Genomic DNA, 19,889 nt, shown 5'->3' with positions numbered 1-19,889 from the left:
TTTTTTGGCTTCTTTTGATTATTTAAGACTTTGGGGCCTGTAGTCGACATATTTGACTTGCAGAACAAGTTTTATCTCTAGAGCTCAATTTGTCTTCTAATCTTATTTGAATTTTGAAGTTTTATGTGATTACTTAGATCCTATTGTTCAATGCCTTAAGCTAGATCTGATGCCAGCTCTAAACTTGTTCGCCAAGGCTAAATTAAGAGTGCTACTATTGCCACACCAACTTTTACTAATGCCACACCAACTGTGTGCAAATTCTTTGGCGATTTACATGGGAATTGGTGTGGCAATAGCAACTCTATAAATTAATAACAAAGAATATCCATTTTCCTTTTATATTTTGGGACTTCAGAGTACTATTTTGACTATGTAAAAATAGCAATTCAAGTCCCATGTGGGAGAGAATTGCATGTGTCCTGAAGAAGATTAGTTCAGTACTTTAAGAGACTCAGATACCTTAATCTAAAATAATAATAAAAAATTCATGGATTGTCTTGGAATCGATTCAATGATCCCATGATGGGTAGAAGGTCAAATTATAATCGTGACAATAATTTCTTTCTTTCTTTCAAATTTAGCGAAACTTATCAAATTTGCTTCGAATGATGATCGATAATGACTTAGTGTAATGTGGTTTCAAGTACAACCTAAACCAAGGGGCATTAATGGGTTGGTTCCTATAGGCTTGGATTCTCAAATTAATGAAATCTCCTTAAATAGTTATGGTTCACAATTTGGATCAAGTTTTATCAATTCTAATTGTCAATCGATTTGATTATAAATGATTCCAACAAGTAGGGATCCAAAATCAAGAATTTTTATTCCAATTTGAGTTTGGTTTCGATTAAATATGATAACTATTTGATACTCTACATAAGTCAATGATCATACAAATATCCATTCATCAAATGAGATAAGAATCCAACTAGGAGGAGTGTGTGGCTTGATGGTGAGGTGTAGCGACAAGAGTATGCCCGTCTTAGTCGTGAGGCCTTTGAATAACCAGCTTAGAGGGAGCTATGGGTCTTCTTACGACCTTAAGGAGATTTAGGCCCTGTGTGGATGCATCTCTTTGTTCAAGAGTAGAAGTTTAATCTTTCTATGCAAGAGTAAAAATCTATTTAAACGTTTACTAGCTTCTCGTAAGAAGAGAAGTCGTCAAGCAACTCTATCTAAACACAGTGTTAGTTTTAAAAGGACAAAAGTATATGAACTTTAAAAAAAAAAAAAAAAAATTCCAAAAAAATTATTTCGCGTTGGAATTTTAGTTTTAAGTTTGAGAGTTAGGTGAAAGTTCGGTATCCGTCCACACTTAGAAAAACCTTGGATCAAACTAAAACAAAAAAAAAAAAAAAAATTTGAATTTTTTTTATTTATTCTGAGTTTTGGATGAAATTTAAAGGGCAGTCAGTCGTCTTGGATTGCTGACGCGGTAATCCAATAAAGTTAAACCATCCTTAGTGACGTAAGTCATGACGTCATTGTATTGTAAGTCATGACGTCATTGTATTGAAAGTCAATTTCTGACATTAGGGTCCCACTTATTGTCAGTCCACGTGTGACTAGAAAGTACATAATAGCGTACTCCTGTCTTCTCCTAAGCAACTCGTTCAGTTTGCAGTACAGAAATGGTGAAGAAACTCGTAAATACTCTGTGGTACTCTCTCTCTCTTTCTCTCTCTCTATGTTTCGATTTCTTCTGTAACTGAGTTTGAATTCTTGACCAGGTCGACGCGTTCACCGAGTCACCATTCAAGGGAAACCCAGCTGCTGTGTGTTTGTTGGAAGAAGAGAGAGATGAGGAGTGGTTGCAAGCAGTTGCGAAGGAGTTTAATATCTCGGAAACTTGTTACTTAACTCAGATTACTGACACTGAATCGGACACCGATTCTAATTCAAGGTTCCGTCTCAGATGGTTCACTCCTGTTGCAGAGGTTTGTTTTATATTTCTTTCTTCTTCATCGATGTTAATTTTTAAGTGTTCTGTGTCCTCATTCAAACTGAATTCTTGGGACTCGAGTTTTAGCTGCTATGGATCTCTACTTTCTAGGGTTTTCAGGATTAATTTTGATTTCCCACTCTTAAATATGATTTTTGTTTGAAATTTACTACTTTTAGGTATTGTTAGCTGTTAGCTCATCCGTTTCCATGAAAAATGTGGTTTTTTTCTGTTGTTAATTCAGATTCGGGAACTATTTTGATTGATTATTAGTTCAAATTTAAGCATTTTTTTTTTCCTTAGATAGATGTTTAATAAAAAAAAATGTTTTTTTTTTTCTTTTCTACTCTGAAATATGATTTTTGTTTGAAATTTAGTACTTTTAGATATTTAGATCTTGTTAGCTGTTTTCTTATCTTTTTTCCATGAAAAATGTAGTTTTGTTCTCTTGTTAATTTAAATTCAGGAACTATTTGGATGGATTATTAGTTCAAATTTAATCATTTTTTCTTAGATAGATGTTTAATAATTCCATGAAACTGATCTATCTCTATAAACGTTGAGTGGTTGATGATTTAGCTTAGATTTGTGAAAGAGATGCTATTTGCTACTGTCTTACCTCTAACCCAAATCAAGCTTCTGGATATGTATCTCTTGAAGCAATTTATGGTGATAGATGTTGTTGATAAACGTGGATCTACTAGGTTTAGTGGCAAAAAATAAAAATAAAAATAAGAAAAATGGTGGTGAAGAACTCTTGTTCATCTATCACGTGGAATTGCACATTTGATTAGTAATTTATATCCGTTTAAGATGTTGAATCCATATGGAATCTTTTATTATTCGCAGGTCGAACTTTGCGGTCATGCGACTTTAGCGGCAGCACATGTTCTCTTTACGTCTGGTTTAATAAGAGGAAACATAATTGAGTTCCTCACATTATCTGGAATTCTTACTGCCAAAAAGGTTCCTGAAGTTGGAAAATCAGACTCATCAAGGTTTTCGAATAGTGCCATTGAAGAACACTTCTCAATTGAATTGGACTTCCCTACAATTGCGGTGATTGAATGTGATCCCATGGAGATCTTGTCAATTCCTAGAACACTGAATGGTGCTCCAATGATCAATATAAAGAAAACAGCTACTGGTGGTGACTTTATTGTACTTACTCAACCCGTTTTCCCCTTATACTTGATTACATATAGGGCTTTTTTTTTCCTTGTATAGTTTACTTTCCCTGAAACATTAGTATTTCCATCGAGATGGGAGAGCACCCTGTCCATACAATTCATGTGGTTTGCCCATATGGGGGCAACTAAGAGTGGAATTTTTTTTGTGGGGGGCGACCAAGAGTGAATAATTTTTTTTTTTTTTTGTGGGGGCAGTAGTGGCGGTTTTTTTTTTGTGTTTTTTTTTTTCTGTTATTTGTCGCAATAGCTCATAAATCCTTAGAGTTTGAAAATTTTTGTGGGGGAAGGTGCCCCCACTGTTAATCTGCCCATGGGCATGGATGTAGTGAAGTTGGGTGGCCACCATCCAATGGGTACCTTCAAGATCTTCCATGTCAAAAATCAGTTTGATTGGATGATTGTGCATTTCTTATCTTAGACCTTGCACTATATTGTATTTGGCTCCCATCATGTAAGGGAGGTTGTTTTCTTTGAGCACATCTGTGAATGTTTTCGGCCATTTGTATTCAGATAGGGAACCTTGTTTTTTTTTTTTTTGCTTGGGGTAGGTCGAGCTCTCGTCAGGAGAGACTGTTGCAGATTTACAACCAGATTTTGAGGAGATACAAAAATGCCCTGGAAGAGGGGTCATTATAACAGGGGTGGCTCCCAGTGGGTCTGGATTCGATTTCTTCTCTCGTGTCTTCTATCCAAAGTTGGGATTAAATGAGGTAAAATCTTTTACTTTTCTCTTCAACCATGATACTTTCTTTGAGATTAATGATACAATGATGACGATCTTAAGTAAATAGATGTGAGAACTATACAGAGAATTGTTAGGTTTTTAGCTGCTCATTGTTACCATATCATGTTGACTCTAATTGTAGAGGCTTTGGAATATAATAATGATTGTTAAACTTAAGAGTATTATAAAGAAGAAATTATTCTTCATTCTTTAAGAAAACTACGATTAAATTCATTATATCAAATTGTCTGGTGGGTACCAATATTTGTCACTGTCTTGGATTTGAGGAAAGGCCTTCTTGTACCCCCCATTTTGCGCATCCGGGTCAATATTTGGGAATAATTCTTTGTTGGCATGATCTCAATTAATTTCATTTTTAAAGCTTCTTCAATGGTATACTTGTTAATTGATCATAGCTGTTTTTTAAGCCAAAGTTTGAAGGGAATAGTTATAGGGAAACCTGCTTGTATTTTTATGTACTGAAGAGATTTGACTTGGAAAATCACACTGAAGACTGTTCATTAAAATAAGTTAGTTTGGACAAAAGGCATTTGCAAATCCTGATAGGTTGGGTCATTGTGTTATGTCATGTGTAACTGTTGGTGACAGGATAAGGGTAGACAAGGCTTCTTGCCTCTTCTGCTAGGTGTGCTCAAGAGGGTTGTGCACTCACTTATGTATGGTAAGGGTAGACAAGGCTTCTTGCCTCTTCAGCTTGGTGTGCTCAAGAGGGTTGTGCACTCGCTTATGTATGAATTGTTGGTTTTTCGGTTTGTGGCCGTTAATTTTTTCAGACGGGTCTGAGGTTTTGATTTTGTTGGTTGGATAACAAATGCTGTTTGGAAAGTTCTCTGCAAAATGTTCACCTAGCAAGAGAGACCTTCTGCCTCTAATTGGAGAATTAACAATTGGTTTGCACCAAAGGTTTGCCACAAACTGTAGATTAGAGAATTAAACTACAGTGCCAGTCTTTTTTATTTCGGGATAAAGCTTTGATGATGATGATATTTGGGTAGGTTTACAAGCTGCTCGACTCTATATCTCTTTTGTATGAGCAGAGATACTTAAATACTCTCCCAGACTAATTTAGCAAAGCTCTCCACTGAACTCACATCATCATTGAAGCCTTATCCAAAGATTTGGGGTCAACTAAATCCACTGAATGCATACAGTGGTTTCAAGTTATACTGGGGAATACAACGAAAATATTCATGTTATGCACTTGTGAAAGCTATGTTAAATTTGATTACTCTCTCTCTCTCATTTTCTATATCTTAACGTTCATGTTTCAGGATCCTGTTTGTGGAAGTGCACACTGTGCCTTGGCACCCTATTGGAGCAAAAAGTTGGGAAAATGTGATTTTATTGCCTACATGGTACTCTCTCTCTCTCTCTCTCTCTCTCTCTCTCTCTATATATATATATATATATATATATAGATATATATATTTGTGTGTGTGTGTGTGTGTATATATCATTCTAACTGTATATTTGATGGGGCATCTCGTAATTGACAGGCATCTCCCAGGGGTGGAATATTGGATCTTCACTTAGACAAGGAAACCCAGAGACTTCTTATGCGAGGAAAAGCTGTTACTGTTATGGAAGGTTCTCTCCTGGTTTAGCTTAAGCTAGACTTGCATTGTGCACGTAAGGTTCCCGTTGAAGTTTAGGGTTACTCTCGTTCAGGCTTCAGTGGCGCAAGCCTGTTCCTTTTCCATGCTAGTTTGAATATTTCAATTCATTAGAGACATCTCTCTTTTGTAATGGTTCCCCGTTTCTTCTTTTATCTTATATCAAATGAACTCAGATGCAACACTGAGCACAAATTTGTCAAATTCTCTTATACTAAGCTTCTCATTCTTTATACACCTATTGATGCAGATACATAAGATGCATATGGTCATTAGACCACAACTCATGGTCTACAGATGGGGTACAAGACCATTAATACACCAAGAGAAAGTAAATAGGTTGAGCATAGCAGAGGTGATGATGCTAAGATGGACGAGTTGTATGACAAAAAAAAAAAATTGAAATTACAATGAACGCATACACTAAGAAAGTCTATCGAGATGGTTTGGTCACGTGCGACAAAATTTGATTATAGCCCTATTAGAAGGAACATGTTAGTTGTACATTCTAAAATGATGAGAGGAAGATGCGAGGTTAAGAAAGAACGTGGACTGAGAGTGAAAGTAGATATGAACACAATTACAATTGAAAAAACAGATGGGTTTAGACATAACTGAATGAGGAACATGATTTGTTCAAACAAACCCAAATTTTTGGAGAAGGCTTTGATGATGAAAATGATTGGTTCAAGTGCTTTCACCAATATACAATGTCAAGTATTATTTTACAGATTTAAGGGTTTGTATGATTGCAGGACATTCATTTTCAAGGAAATATGAATTACTCGAGAAAATGATCATGGAAAAATGAATTCTACTATTTGATAGCACCTCATAAAATGTTGAAAATAAAGTTTGGTTTTAATGTTGGGGGATGGGGTTAATCATGAGAGAGTAACATTAGGAGGTGGGAAAATCATTTTGGGCGAGAAAATGAATTCCAGGGAAAATGCGCAATCATATAAAAATTGCATTTTCCGAGGGAAATTATTTTCCTGCCCATTTTCCATGTGCAATCCCATTCTTGGAACTTGAATTAGTCCAAATTCTTGGATCATTTTTAGGATGTCTTAAACTAGGAAACTCAATCCCATTCCGTAACCTGTAAATATAGGTCCGTAGAACTAGGCTGATTGATGTCGACCAATGCAAGTTCAAATATGTTCTCAGTCTTCGTCATCATGCTCTTCGAAGCAAAAATTTGGATAGTCTGCACAAATCTTGTTACTCCATTCAATCCTATAATGTTATACGCTCTATTTTGCTTATGACGTGATATGTTCACGTATATTTTATGTTTTTGACATGATATTACCATGCAAGTTTTTTATGTTTCCAAGCACATTGAATTCATCAGAGTTCATTTCAGAAATTTTAGGCAAACAAAATACTGCATTTCTCCATTTAATGTACTTGTAATTTTGTTGTGAGATGTCTAGTATTCCTCCGTGGATGGAGGCACAACGTGAAAAAGTTTATATTTGACGGCCCAAGACTGTTGAATTTCATAAAATTTGATGGACCAAGGCACCAAAATTTTCATTGTCAAATTTATTTTTTTCGATGGATCAAAACCATTAAATTAATGGAGGATGGGAGAAATTTGATGGTTCTAAACCGTCAAATTGGGGATCATAAAAAATTTCAACACCCATAAGCCGTCAAAATTCACTTTTTAAAATTTGTGGGCTTTGATCCGTCAAATTTTCTTGTCAAAATTTTCAGTTTTCACATAGTGAGGCAATCTGCCGAACCACACAAATCTTTGTGTTCATTGTGTGTACTTGGTTTTTTTTTTTTTTTTTCTTGCTCTTGTTTCACTTTCACACTGCCGTAAAAGTATCAACTCCCTCTTTGGTTTGATTATTTTAATAGGTTTGGTTTGGAATATTTTTTTAATTATATACATGATACTAATATAGTTTATGGATTGGGTTTCATTGGCTCAAGATATGACACAAGATCTTGACTATGCAAATACAAAATCCAATGGTTGAAAATGATCCCCGAAAGAACAATAATTGGGATATGTATTATTGAGATACGTATAAAATCTCAATTGTTGGATTTTGTATTTACATGGTCATGATCTTATGTCATTTTTGTTGAAAAAATCTACAGAATTTTTCAGATTTTGTAATCAAGTAGGTCTGTTTGAACTACGATTTGAGTGGGTCTCACACTTTATTTGGGGTAGGATTACTTGAAAACTTATTCTTCTTTTTAAAGAGAATAATTGCATTTATATAGTTCTCAAAAATTCTTTTTTGGGTGAATAAGAAATCGACTCCAAACAACCCCTACTAACCATGATTTGTTATATGTGATTTGTAGAACTATTGAGTTTGTTAGTAAAACTCTTTAGTCTCACATCGGATAAGAATAAGAAATTTATCTAGTTCTTATATAGAACTTCTCATATTACTTAAGTGAATATGAGAGAGAGAGACTTGGATAAGCCCACGCACACGTAAGGGGCTCATAGGTTCAATAAGGATTTAAACTATTGGTTTAAAAAATCCTTTTGACAATTTGACTTCACGTGGGTGTGCGTGACGGGCCACCCATAGGCACCTCTCTTGGATTTTGAGTGGTCTCTTAGAAACCTTGTCTTTTTAAGAGACATAGTGTCTTTTCATTTTCGTTAAATAGGTCATTTCGACCTTGGTTTTTTCATTAAAAAAATTCTTATTTTCTCTCCCATTTTAAATTTACATTATGAATTTCTTAAAAGTACAAACTTAGTGTTTGATTCACTAGACGTGTAGATTGAAGTGATATCTCTGCACGTGTGATCATTATATCCTAAGAGATAATTGTTCATAAATCCGTGGGCACCAAATTGTGAGAACAAAATTGTCTTAAAGACATTGTGTTCAACACAAGTCTCAATCAATCATCAATTTCTTTGATTCTCGGGTATCTACCGATTAATAATCTTAAAACAATTTTGGTATTTTTTTAAATTCTGTTTTCACAGATTAAAAAATGAATCACCAAGAAAACTTGAGAAATTTAATGATTCGAATTTCAAGCGTTGGCAACAAAAAATGTTGTTTTATTTGACAACATTAAATTTAGTCAAATACCTTTAAGAAGATGCTCATGTTCTTAAAGAGAATGAATCAGATAATACAAATGTTACTACTATTGAAGCATGAAAACATTCTGATTTCCTATACAGGAATTATATCCTCAATGGATTGGATAACACCCTGTATAACGTATACAATCCAATCGTCACTGAAAAAGAACTGTGAGAATCCTTAGACATAAAATATAGGTAGAAGATGCCGGACAGAAAAAATTTGTAGTCGACAAATTCTTAGATTATAAAATGTCATATTTCAAAACAATAATAAATCAAGTTCAAGAAGTTCATATTATCCTGCATGAATTCATGCAGAAGGCATGTTTGTTAGTAAATCATTTCAAGTGGCATTTGTAATTGAAAAATTACCGCCATCTTGGAAATACTTCAAAAATTATTTGAAGTACAAACGCAAAGAGATGAAGCTCAAAGACTTGATAATGCGGTTAAAGATTAAGAAATACAATAAAATGACTAAGAAAGGGGTTAAAAATAACTACTTCGAGTCCAAGATTAATGTGATGAAAGATAAACAGCCTAAGTTAAATTCTCACAACAAAAAGAGAAAATTCTTTACTATGGATCCTAAAAGTAAGGATTTTAAAAAATTCAAGGGAACTTATTTTATTTGCAACAAACCTGGACATCGAGCCAAGGACTGTCGTAAATGCAAGGATCAGGATTTATCGAAGAACAAACTTGTTCAAGTTCAGTTGACTGAAGTAGAGAATCTTGTTGTAGTTGTTTCTGACATCAACCTCTCAATAATTATCTTTGAAGTAAATTTAGTTGAAAAATACTAAACAATGGTTGGTAGACACAGGAATTACTTGACACATATATTCTAACAAGAATTTATTAAAATGAATAAAAGATGAACAACTCTTTAACTTCAAGAATCGAAGGTCAAGGGAAGGTGGTGTTGAAATTTATTTTTGGGAAGAGTCTTACATCGACTGATGTGCTGTACATACCTAATATCTGAAAAAATCTAGTATCTGAATCTTTATTTAGTAAGAAAGGTTTCAGATTGGTATTTGAATTTGATAAATTTATATTTTCTAAGAATGAGATGTATGTGGGCAAAGAGTACTTGACCGACAATCTATTTAAAATGAATGTAATGACGATTGTACCTAAATGTTTTGATATGAATAAAGTTATATGCTTGAGTTTTTTAATGTATGACATAATCGATTAGGTCATGTAAATTTTAATATCTTATGAAGATTAATAAATTTAGATTTATTGTCTAAATTTGAATCAAGACTAGACCCTTCTATGTGCTTTGACTACTACTTGCCATGTTTAAATTTGACATTTTCTCCTATTGCCAATACAGGTGGTTATTATATTAGGGCTTGTGATATCTGGTAAGTACACTTGATATGGAGTTTGGTCCTTTCTCTTTCTTCATAGATCATATGTGGGATAGTCTCAAATCTCAACACATAGATCATATTACTCTCAAAAATATGAATATTAGATTTATTATTAAAAAAAAAAAATTTGTCAACTTTAGTATCTCTCTTTGAAAGAATGTATCTTTGTTCCTTAATCGAAGGATCATGTATGTACTTCAATCCCAGCCGTTGAGATCATAGTAATTTCTTCTTTATTGCTAGTGGACATAAAAATGGAAATTTATCCATCTTTACGCAAAATAAATCCGAAATAATGAAATTGATCATCAGATTAGTATAAACAACAAATAGTATATATGTCTTGGTGATCAAGTTTATTAATCTTCCTTTTGACTGAGAACTCAGGTTTGTTTTGAATAATTTTTTTTTGGCTTCTCTTTGATTATTTAAGACTTTGGGGCCTGTAGCCAACATATTTGACTTACAAAACAAGTTTCATCTCTAGAACTCAATTTGTATTCTAATCTTATTTGAATTTTGAAGTTTTTTGTGATTACTTAGATCCTATTGTTCAATGCCTTAAGCTAGATCTGATGCCAGCTCTAAACTTGTTCCCCAAGACTAAATTAAGACCGCTACTATTGCCGCACCAACTTTTACTAACGTCACACCAACTGTGTGCAAATTCTTTGGTGATTTACATGGGAATTGGCGTGGCAATAGCAACTCTATAAATTTATAACAAACCGTTTTAATTTTATTTCACCTAAAAGTCATACTTAAAAATATGGATTTGGCTATGACCCTTTTACCTTTGTTGAGTCAACGAATTAAGTCTTCTAACTCTCTAAATCATGAATGTTTGACTCAATTGATTGATTTTTTTGTGGGCAAAATTTTTTTGAGAGTAAAATAGCAATTCCACTCTCATGTGGGAGAGAATTGCATGTGCCTGAAGATTAGTTTGATCCTTTAAGGGACTCAGATACCTTAAGTTAAAATAATAATAAAAATTTCATGGGTTGCTTTAAAATCGTCTCAATGATACCACAATTGGTAAAAGGTCAAATTATAATAGTGATAAATATTTTTTTTTCTTTCAAATTTAGAAAAACTTATCAAATTTGCTTCGACTAATGATCAATAATGACTTCGAGTTAAGGTGGTTTCAAGTACAACCTACACCTAGGGGCATTAATGGGTTGGTTCCCATTGGCTTGGATTCTCAAATTAATGAAATCTCCTTAAATAGTTATGATTCTCAATTTGGATCAAGTTTTATCAATTCTAATTGATTTGATTTCAAGATATTTGATTATAAATGATTCCAACAAGGAGGGATCCAAAATCAAGAATTTTTATTCCAGTTCGAGTTTGGTTTCGATTAAATGTTGTAACCCTTTCACACTCTACGTATGTCAAGTCAATGATTGTACAAGTATCCATTGATCAGATGAGATAAGAATTATAAAAGAATCCGATTAACCTTACTAAGTTAGGAGAGAATTATAGAACACTCCGACTAGGAGTGTGGCACGACGGTGAGACGTAGTGACAAGAGTATGCTCCTCTTAGTCGCGAGGCCTTTGAATAACCGGTACAATGGGAGTTGTGGGCCCTCCTGCAATCCAAGGGAGATTTAAGCCTTGTGTGGATACACTTCTTCGCGCAATAGTAGAAGTTCAATCTCATCGTGTAAGAGTGAAAATCTATTTAAACGTTTGCTAGCTCTCTGTTAGAATAGAAGTCGTCAAGAAACTCTATCCAAACAGAGTGTTAGTTTCACCAATGTGGGGATAGTCCATGAGATATTTGAAAAGTGAAAAAAAAAAAAATTCCTTGGACTTGCCATGTGGATCAAAAAAGCATGATGAATGCACCAAGGTTGTAGAGACAAAAAATAAATGAATTAAAAAAATATATATATTCTAAAAAATATTTATTTTTCTTATTTAATTTTAAGTTTGGGAGTTGGGTGGAAGTTCGTTAGCCATCCACTTTGAAAAACCTTGGATGAAGCTAACACAACCAAAAGAAAAAAAAAAAATTAACTATTGTTTTTTAATCTGAGTTTTGGATGAAATTTAAAAGGCAGTCGTCTTGATTGCTGACGTGGTAATTCAATAGAGTTAAACGTTCCTTAGTGAGGTTTAAAATCTTACTATGCTAGTAAGGAAAGAGTTTCCCAGTGAAAATTCGTAAGTCATGACGTCATTGTATTGAAAATATGAAAATGATTTCGAACACGAGGGGGATCAGATACAGCCTCGTGGATGGAACTAAATTACATTACGTCACGTGGGTACAAGTTGAGTCCACGTGTGACTAGAAAGTACATAATAGAGGACTCCCTCTTCTCCTAAGGAACTCGTTCAGTTTGCAGTACAGAAATGGTGAAGAAACTCGTAAAATACTCTGTGGTACTCTCTCTCTCTCTCTCTCTCTCTTTCTCTCTCTCTCTCTCTCTCTATGTTTGGATTTCTTCTGTAACTGAGTTTGAATTCTTGACCAGGTCGACGCGTTCACCGAGTCACCATTCAAGGGAAACCCAGCTGCTGTGTGTTTGTTGGAAGAAGAGAGAGATGAGGAGTGGTTGCAAGCAGTTGCGAAGGAGTTTAATATCTCGCAAACTTGTTACTTAACTCAGATTACTGACACTGAATCGAACACCGATTCTAATTCAAGGTTCCGTCTCAGATGGTTCACTCCTGTTGCAGAGGTTTGTTTTATTTTTCTTTCTTCTTCATCGATGTTAATTTTTAAGTGTTCTGTGTCCTCATTGAAACTGAATTCTTGGGACTCGAGTTTTAGCTGCTACGGATCTACTTTCTAGGGGTTTCAAGATTAATTTTTTTTTTCCCACTCTTAAATAAGATTTTTGTTTGAAATTTACTACTTTTAGGTATTGTTTGTTGTTAGCTCATCCGTTTCCATGAAAAATGTGGTTTTTTTCTGTTGTTAATTCAGAATCGGGAACTATTTTATTGATTATTAGTTCAAATTTAAGCATTTTTTTTTTCCTTAGATAGATGTTTAATAAAAAAAATGTTTTTTTTTTCTTTCTTTTCTACTCTGAAATATGATTTTTGTTTGAAATTTAGTACTTTTAGATATTTAGATCTTGTTAGCTGTTTTCTTATCTTTTTTCCATGAAAAATGTAGTTTTGTTCTCTTGTTAATTTAAATTCAGGAACTATTTGGATGGATAATTAGTTCAAATTTAATCATTTTTTCTTAGATAGATGTTTAATAATTCCATGAAACTGATCTATCTCTATAAACGTTGAGTGGTTGATGATTTAGCTTAGATTTGTGAAAGAGATGCTATTTGCTACTGTCTTACCTCTAACCCAAATCAAGCTTCTGGATATGTATCTCTTGAAGCAATTTATGGTAATAGATGTTGTTGATAAACGTGGATCTACTAGGATTTGTGGCAAAAAATAAAAATAAGAGAAATGGTGGTGAAGAACTCTTGTTCATCTATCACATAGAATTGCACATTTGATTAGTAATTTATATCCGTTTAAGATGTTGAATCCATATGGAATCTTTTATTATTCGCAGGTCAAACTTTGCGGTCATGCAACTTTAGCGGCTGCACATGTTCTCTTTACGTCTGGTTTAATAAGAGGAAACATAATTGAGTTCCTCACATTATCTGGAATTCTTACTGCCAAAAAGGTTCCTGAAGTTGGAAAATCAGACTCATCAAGGTTTTCGAATAGTGCCATTGAAGAACACTTCTCAATTGAATTGGACTTCCCTACAATTGCGGCGATTGAATGTGATCCCATGGAGACCCTGTCAATTCCTAGAACACTGAATGGTGCTCCAATGATCAATATAAAGAAAACAGCTACTGTTGGTGACTTTATTGTACTTACTCAACCCATTTTCCCCTTATACTTGATTATATATAGGGCTTTTTCTTGTATAGTTTGCTTTCCGTGAAACATTAGTACTTCCATCGAGATGGGAGAGCACCCTGCCGGTACAATTCATGTGGTTTGCCCATATGGGGGCAACTAAGAGTGGAATTTTTTTTGTGGGGGCAACTAGGAGTGGAATTTTTTTTGTGGGGCCAATAGCGGCGGTTTTTTTTTTTTTTTCTGTTATCTGTCACAATAGCTCATAAATCCTTAGAGTTTGAAATTTTTTGTGGGGAAAGGTGCCCCCACTGTTAATCTGCCCCTGGGCACGGATGTATCGAAGTTGGGTGGCTACCATCCGATCGGTACCTCCAAGGAGATCTTCCATGTCAAAAATCAGTTTGATTGGATGATTGTGCATTTCTTATCTTAGACCTTGCACCAGATTGTAATTGGCTCCCATCATGTAAGGGAGGTTGTTTTCTTTGAGCACATCTGTGAATGTTTTCGGCCATTTGTATTCAGATAGGGAACCTTGTTTTTTTTTTTTGCTTGGGATAGGTCGAGCTCTCGTCGGGAGAGACTGTTGCAGATTTACAACCAGATTTTGAGGAGATACAAAAATGCCCTGGAAGAGGGGTCATTATAACAGGGGTGGCTCCCAGTGGGTCTGGATTTGATTTCTTCTCTCGTTTCTTCTGTCCAAAGTTGGGAATAAATGAGGTAAAATCTTTTACCTATCACTTCAACCATAATACTTTCTTTGAGATTAATGATACAATGATGATTATCTTAATTACATAGATGTGAGAACTAGACACAGAATTTTTAGGTTTTTAGCTGCTCATTGTTACCATATCATGTTGACTCTAATTGTAGAGGCTTTGGAATATAATAATGATTGTTAAGCTTAAGAGTATTATAAAGAAGAAATTATTCTCCATTCTTTAAGAAAACTATGATTAAATGCATTATATCAAATTGTCTGGTGGGTACCAATATTTGTCACTGTCTTGGATTTGAGGAAGGGCCTTCTTGTACCCCCCATTTTGCGTATCCAGGTCAATATTTGGGCTTAATTCTTTGTTGGCACAATATCAATTAATTTCATTTTTAAAGCTTCTTCAATGGTATACTTGTTAATTGATCATAGCTGTTTTTTAAGCCAAAGTTTGAAGGGAATATTTATAGTGAAACGTGCTTGATTTTTTTGATACCGAAGAGATTTGGCATGGAAAATCACACTGAAGACTGTTCATTAAAATAAGTTAGTTTAGACAAAAGGCATTTGCAAATCCTGATAAGTTGGGTTATTGGGTTATGTCATGTGTAACTGTTGGTGACAGGATAAAGGTAGACAAGGCTTCTTGCCTCTTCAGCTAGGTGAGCTCAAAAGGGTTGTGCACTCACTTATGTATGGTAAGGGTAGACAAGGCTTCTTGCCTCTTCAGCTAGGTGAGCTCAAAAGGGTTGTGCACTCACTTATGTATGAATCATTTGTTTTTCGGTTTGTGGCCATTAATTTTTTCCGACGGGTTTGAGGTTTCGATTTTGTTGGTTGGATAACCGATGCTGGTTGGAAAGTTCTCCTCTGCAAATTGTTCACCTAGCAAGATAGACCTTCTGCCTCTAATTGGAGAATTAACATTTGGTTTGCACCAAAGGTTTGCCACAAACTGTAGATTAGAGAATTAAACTAGAGTGCCAGTCTTTTTAATTCGGGATAAAGCTTTGATGATGATGATATTTTGGTAGGTTTACAAGCTGCTCGACTCTCTGTCTCTTTTGTGTGAGCAGAGATAATTAAACCCTCTCCCAGACTAATTTAGCAAAGCTCTCCACTGAACTCATATCATCATTGAAGCCTTATCCAAAGATTTGGGGTCGACTAAATCCAGTGAACTCATACAGTGGTTTCAAGTTATACTGGGGAATACAACGAAAATATTCATGTTATGCACTTGTGAGAGCTATGTTAAATTTGAATTACTCTCTCTCTCTCTCTCATTTTCTATATCTTAACGTTTATGTTTCAGGATCCTGTTTGTGGAAGTGCACACTGTGCCTTGGCACCCTATTGGAGCAAAAAGTTGGGAAAATGTGATTTTATTGCCTACATGGTACTCTCTCTCTCTCTCTCTCTCTCTCTCTCTCTCTATATATATATATATATATATATATAGATATATATATTTGTGTGTGTGTGTGTGTGTATATATCATTCTAACTGTATATTTGATGGGGCATATCGTCGTGGACAGGCATCTCCCAGGGGTGGAATATTGGATCTTCACTTAGACAAGGAAACCCAGAGACTTCTTATGCGAGGAAAAGCTGTTACTGTTATGGAAGGTTCCCTCTTGGTTTAGCTTAAGCTAGACTTGCATTGTGCACGTAAGGTTCCCGTCGAAGTTTAGGGTTACACTCGTTCAGGCTTCAGTGGCGCAAGCCTTTTCCTTTTCCATGCTAGTTTGAATATTTCAATTCATTAGAGACATCTCTCGTTTGTAATGGTTCCCCTTTTCTTCTTTTATCTTATATCAAATGAACTCACATGCAACACTGAGCATAAATTTGTCAACTTCTCCTATACTAAGCTTCTCATTCTTTATACACCTATTGATGGTGATACATTAGATGCATATAGTCCTTAGACCAATACAAATGGTCTACAGATGGGGTACAAGACCATTAATACACTAAGAGAAAGTAAATAGGTTGAGCATAGCAGAGGTGATGATGCTAAGATGGACGAGTTGTATGACAAAAAAAAAATGAAATTAAAATGAACGCATACACTAAGAAAGTCTATCGAGATGGTTTGGTCACGTGCGACAAAATTTGATTATAGCCCTATTAGAAGGAACATGTTAGTTGTACATTCTAAAATGATGAGAGGAAGATGCGAGGATAAGAAAGAACGTGGACTGAGATAGTGAAAGTAGATATGAACACAATTACAATTGAAAAAACAGATGGGTTTAGACATAATTGAATGGAGGAACATGATTTGTTCAAACAAACCCAAATTTTTGGAGAAGGCTTTGATGATGACAATGATTGGTTCAAGTGCTTTCACCAATATAGATTTAAGGTTTTGTATGATTGCAGGGCATTCATTATCAAGGAAATATGAATTTCTCGGAAAATGACCATGGAAAAATGAATTCTACTAGTTGATAGCACCTCATAAAATGTTGAAAATAAAGTTTGGTTTTAATGTCGGGGGTGGGGTTAATCATGAGATAATAACATTAGGAGGTGGGAAAATCATTTTGGGTGAGAAAGTGAATTCCAGGGAAAATGTGCAATCATATAAAAATTGCATTTTCGGAGGGAAATTATCTTTCTGCCCGTTTTCCATGTGCAATCCCATTCTTGGAACTTGAATTGGTCCAAATTCTTGGATCATTTTTAGGATGTCTTCAACTAGGAAACTCAATCCCATTCCGTAACCTGTAAATATAGGTCCGTAGAGCTAGGTTGATTGATGTCGACCAATGCAAGTTCAAATATTTTCTCAATCTTCATCATCATCCTCGTCGAAACTTTATCCCAAAAATTTGGATAGCCTGCACAAATCTTGTTACTCCATTCAATGCTACCTAATGTTATACGCTCTATTTTGCTTGTGACGTGATATGTCTGCGTATGTTTTATGTTTTTGACATGATATTACCATGTAAGTTTTTTATGTTTCCAAGCACATTGAATTCATCGTAGTTCATTTCAGAAATTTTAGCCAAACAAAATACTGCATTTTTCCATTTAAGGTACTTGTAATTTTGTTGTGAGATGTCTAGCATTCCTCTGTGGATGGAGGCAATCTGTTGAACCATGCAAATCTTTGTGTTCATTGTGTGTACTTGGTTTTTTTATTTATTTCGTGCTCTTGTTTCACTTTCACACTGCCGTGGAAATATCATCTCTCTGTTTGGTTTGATTATTTTTATGGGTTTGGTTTGGAGTATTTTTTAATTGGTTTGATTATTTTTATGGGTTGGGTTTCGTTGACTCAAGATATGACACAAGATCTTGACCATGCAAATACAAAATCCAATGGTTGAAAATTATCCTAGAGAGAAGAATAATTGGGATATGTATTATTGAGATACGCGTAAGATCTCAATCGTTGGATTTTGTGTTTACACAGTCAAGGTCTTATGTCATTTCTTAATTCAAGGAACCCCACCCTTAGTTTCTTGGCTCCACAGTTTCTTGATAGCATTGTTAAGGGAAACTAATTTATGTTAAACAAGGACTTCTTCTACTATCCTTGTAAAGCAAGTTCCATTCAAGGATTTGTTTATGGGATTGAACTCTTTGCTAGGTAAGTTTCATTTTCAAATCCATCTTTCCTATTTAGTTTATGGGGTTCTTATACATTCTAAAATGTTTAATCTTTTAGGATAATATTCAAATCCAACTCTTCTTCTCTAGTGAAAAAAATATGATCCAAGTTCTTCTAAGCGTGCCCAACTCGGCCCTTCTTTGGAGCAAAATGACATCGTAAGCAATCTGAGCAAACTGTCTTCAAATTACTCCTCTCTTCTTCGCACCTCCTCCTCTTCTTCTTCTTCATTGATGACACTTAGCTCTACACAAAGCTCATCATCTTCTTCTTCGTCTAATTGGACAACACGCAGTGCTAGAGATGGAGTTTTTCTAAAAAGTTCTCCTTCGTCGAATAATAGAAAAAGTCACCTTGACAAGACCCGCTCTAGCTATATATAAAGAGCCCATCAATTCTATCGTCTGGTGGTAGGACAAGCCATTCCAACCAAAAATCACCTCAACCTCATAATTCCTCCCATCATCACCATCACCACCATCACCTTGTTTATGTTCATGTCCATGGTATTCGTGGATCATCTTTAGTAAATCAGCCACAATCTATTCATTGGCGTGCATAATAAGATGGTTCAGCTTCTTGTCTTTCACCTTGTATTCGTCGGTAGAAGATAGATATAGTTTCTCTTTTATGTGTCTGTGTGTGTTGGGTTTGCTTTTGGGTGTAAACAAATTGTGAATTGATGATCTATTTTTCAAGTTGAAGATCTGCATATGTGGTGCTAACTCTACACTTTTTGTTTTGTTTATTTTTTGAGACATTTTCTTCTCACACCAACTCTTACTAAGAGCACCCCAATTCATTTGACACCAAAGAAAAATTTACTCATGGGGTGCTCTTAGTAAAAATTGGTGATATGATGCATTTTTTAAGGGTGGGGTTGGAGGAACCAGAGTCTTCAAAGAGTAGGTCAAGTGTTTCTTGGGGCACCCTCCAAGGTTCGGTTGACTCTTGACTCAAATTGTTGCATGTAGGACTTTTTGAAGGGGCGGTGTGTGTGTGACCATGGGATTAGTCCCACCCAAAGGGTGGAGACACCCACTAGATATCAAAAAAAAAAAAAGAAAGTCTTCAAAGAGATTCAAGGAAAATCAAATTGGAGACAAGGGCATTATTTTATTTTAGTCTCTACTATAAAACCTAGGTCAAGGAGGGCATGTCTCTACTATTTGACCTAGTCTTGTGGAGGGGTATGTCTAAATTACCCTTTCACCCAGAAGCATGTATAGAGAGGGTTTGATAGGTTTTGAGGTCAAATAAGAGGTCATAATCGTCTAATCCAAGCAGTATCTGGGATGGTCAAGATCTTCCAAATTGGTTCTTACCTGTACCTAAGAGGAGAAAAAAAAAAGTTGACTTTGTTGGTATATGAGTCTTCTCTATGATCCAAAGAACATGACTTGACTCTATTGACAATGGGGCACATGGGTGGGTTCATAATCCACCAATATGAAAATTACTTGGATCCAATGGTTGGACTTTATGGATCTGTTTGTTTTTAATATGGGCCCATCAAATTCAAGAACATATTATATTAGCCTTAAGTGGGTCCTAGTGTATATAGTTTCTCTTGACCATTAAATCCATTCAACCATCTCTTTCTTTGAAAAGTAAAAAAAAATAAAAAATCCAAACCATGTACTAGAACATATGTAGAAAAATAAATTTAAAAAATCAAATTGTACCGAAATATAATCTAGCGAATTTACAGGGTGCAT

The 19,889-nt window shown here is 34.9% G+C and overlaps 1 protein-coding gene, 1 long non-coding RNA gene and 1 pseudogene across 4 annotated transcripts; all 3 read left to right on the top strand.

Moving 5' to 3' along the window:
• Positions 1–1,619: 1,619 nt before the first annotated feature.
• On the top strand, positions 1,620–5,697 carry LOC147402333 (uncharacterized). 2 transcript variants are annotated; one of them, XR_015178874.1, is made up of 7 exons: positions 1,620–1,649; positions 1,734–1,940; positions 2,795–3,106; positions 3,684–3,845; positions 4,469–4,783; positions 5,152–5,235; positions 5,377–5,405. XR_015178874.1 is itself a non-coding variant. In XM_086443940.1 (6 exons), exons 1-6 carry the CDS (start codon positions 1,635–1,637, stop codon positions 5,482–5,484), a joined length of 888 nt encoding a protein of 295 aa, XP_086300066.1. In that variant the 5' UTR covers positions 1,620–1,634; the 3' UTR covers positions 5,485–5,697. The 2 variants fall into 2 exon arrangements, 1 of the variants encoding a protein (XP_086300066.1); XM_086443940.1 differs by lacking the exon at positions 4,469–4,783 and having other exon boundaries at positions 5,377–5,697.
• A 6,561-nt stretch (positions 5,698–12,258) lies between these two features.
• On the top strand, positions 12,259–16,410 carry LOC147402331 (uncharacterized; annotated as a pseudogene). The gene is made up of 7 exons (XR_015178957.1): positions 12,259–12,368; positions 12,461–12,667; positions 13,516–13,827; positions 13,911–13,956; positions 14,382–14,543; positions 15,857–15,940; positions 16,082–16,410. The product of XR_015178957.1 is annotated as an uncharacterized LOC147402331 (transcript).
• LOC147402332 (uncharacterized) lies at positions 14,550–15,850 on the top strand. Its single transcript, XR_015178875.1, has 3 exons — positions 14,550–15,203; positions 15,276–15,484; positions 15,576–15,850. It is a non-coding gene; the product is annotated as an uncharacterized LOC147402332 (long non-coding RNA).
• Positions 16,411–19,889: the final 3,479 nt, after the last annotated feature.

This window comes from Akebia trifoliata, chromosome 5 (assembly GCF_017979445.1).
Source record: "Akebia trifoliata isolate Shusen 1 chromosome 5, ASM1797944v1, whole genome shotgun sequence".
Taxonomy (NCBI): domain Eukaryota; kingdom Viridiplantae; phylum Streptophyta; class Magnoliopsida; order Ranunculales; family Lardizabalaceae; genus Akebia; species Akebia trifoliata.
Note: the sequence above shows the minus strand (reverse complement) of the source record. Positions and strands in the feature narration are given on the sequence as shown.

What these genes read in the sequence shown, in the direction of transcription:
- LOC147402333 (XM_086443940.1), top strand. An exon ending in GGTTCACTCCTGTTGCAGAG is followed by an intron (nt 1,941 to 2,794) that starts GTTTGTTTTATA and finishes TATTATTCGCAG; the next exon opens with GTCGAACTTTGCGGTCATGC. An exon ending in GTGATTTTATTGCCTACATG is followed by an intron (nt 5,236 to 5,376) that starts GTACTCTCTCTC and finishes CGTAATTGACAG; the next exon opens with GCATCTCCCAGGGGTGGAAT.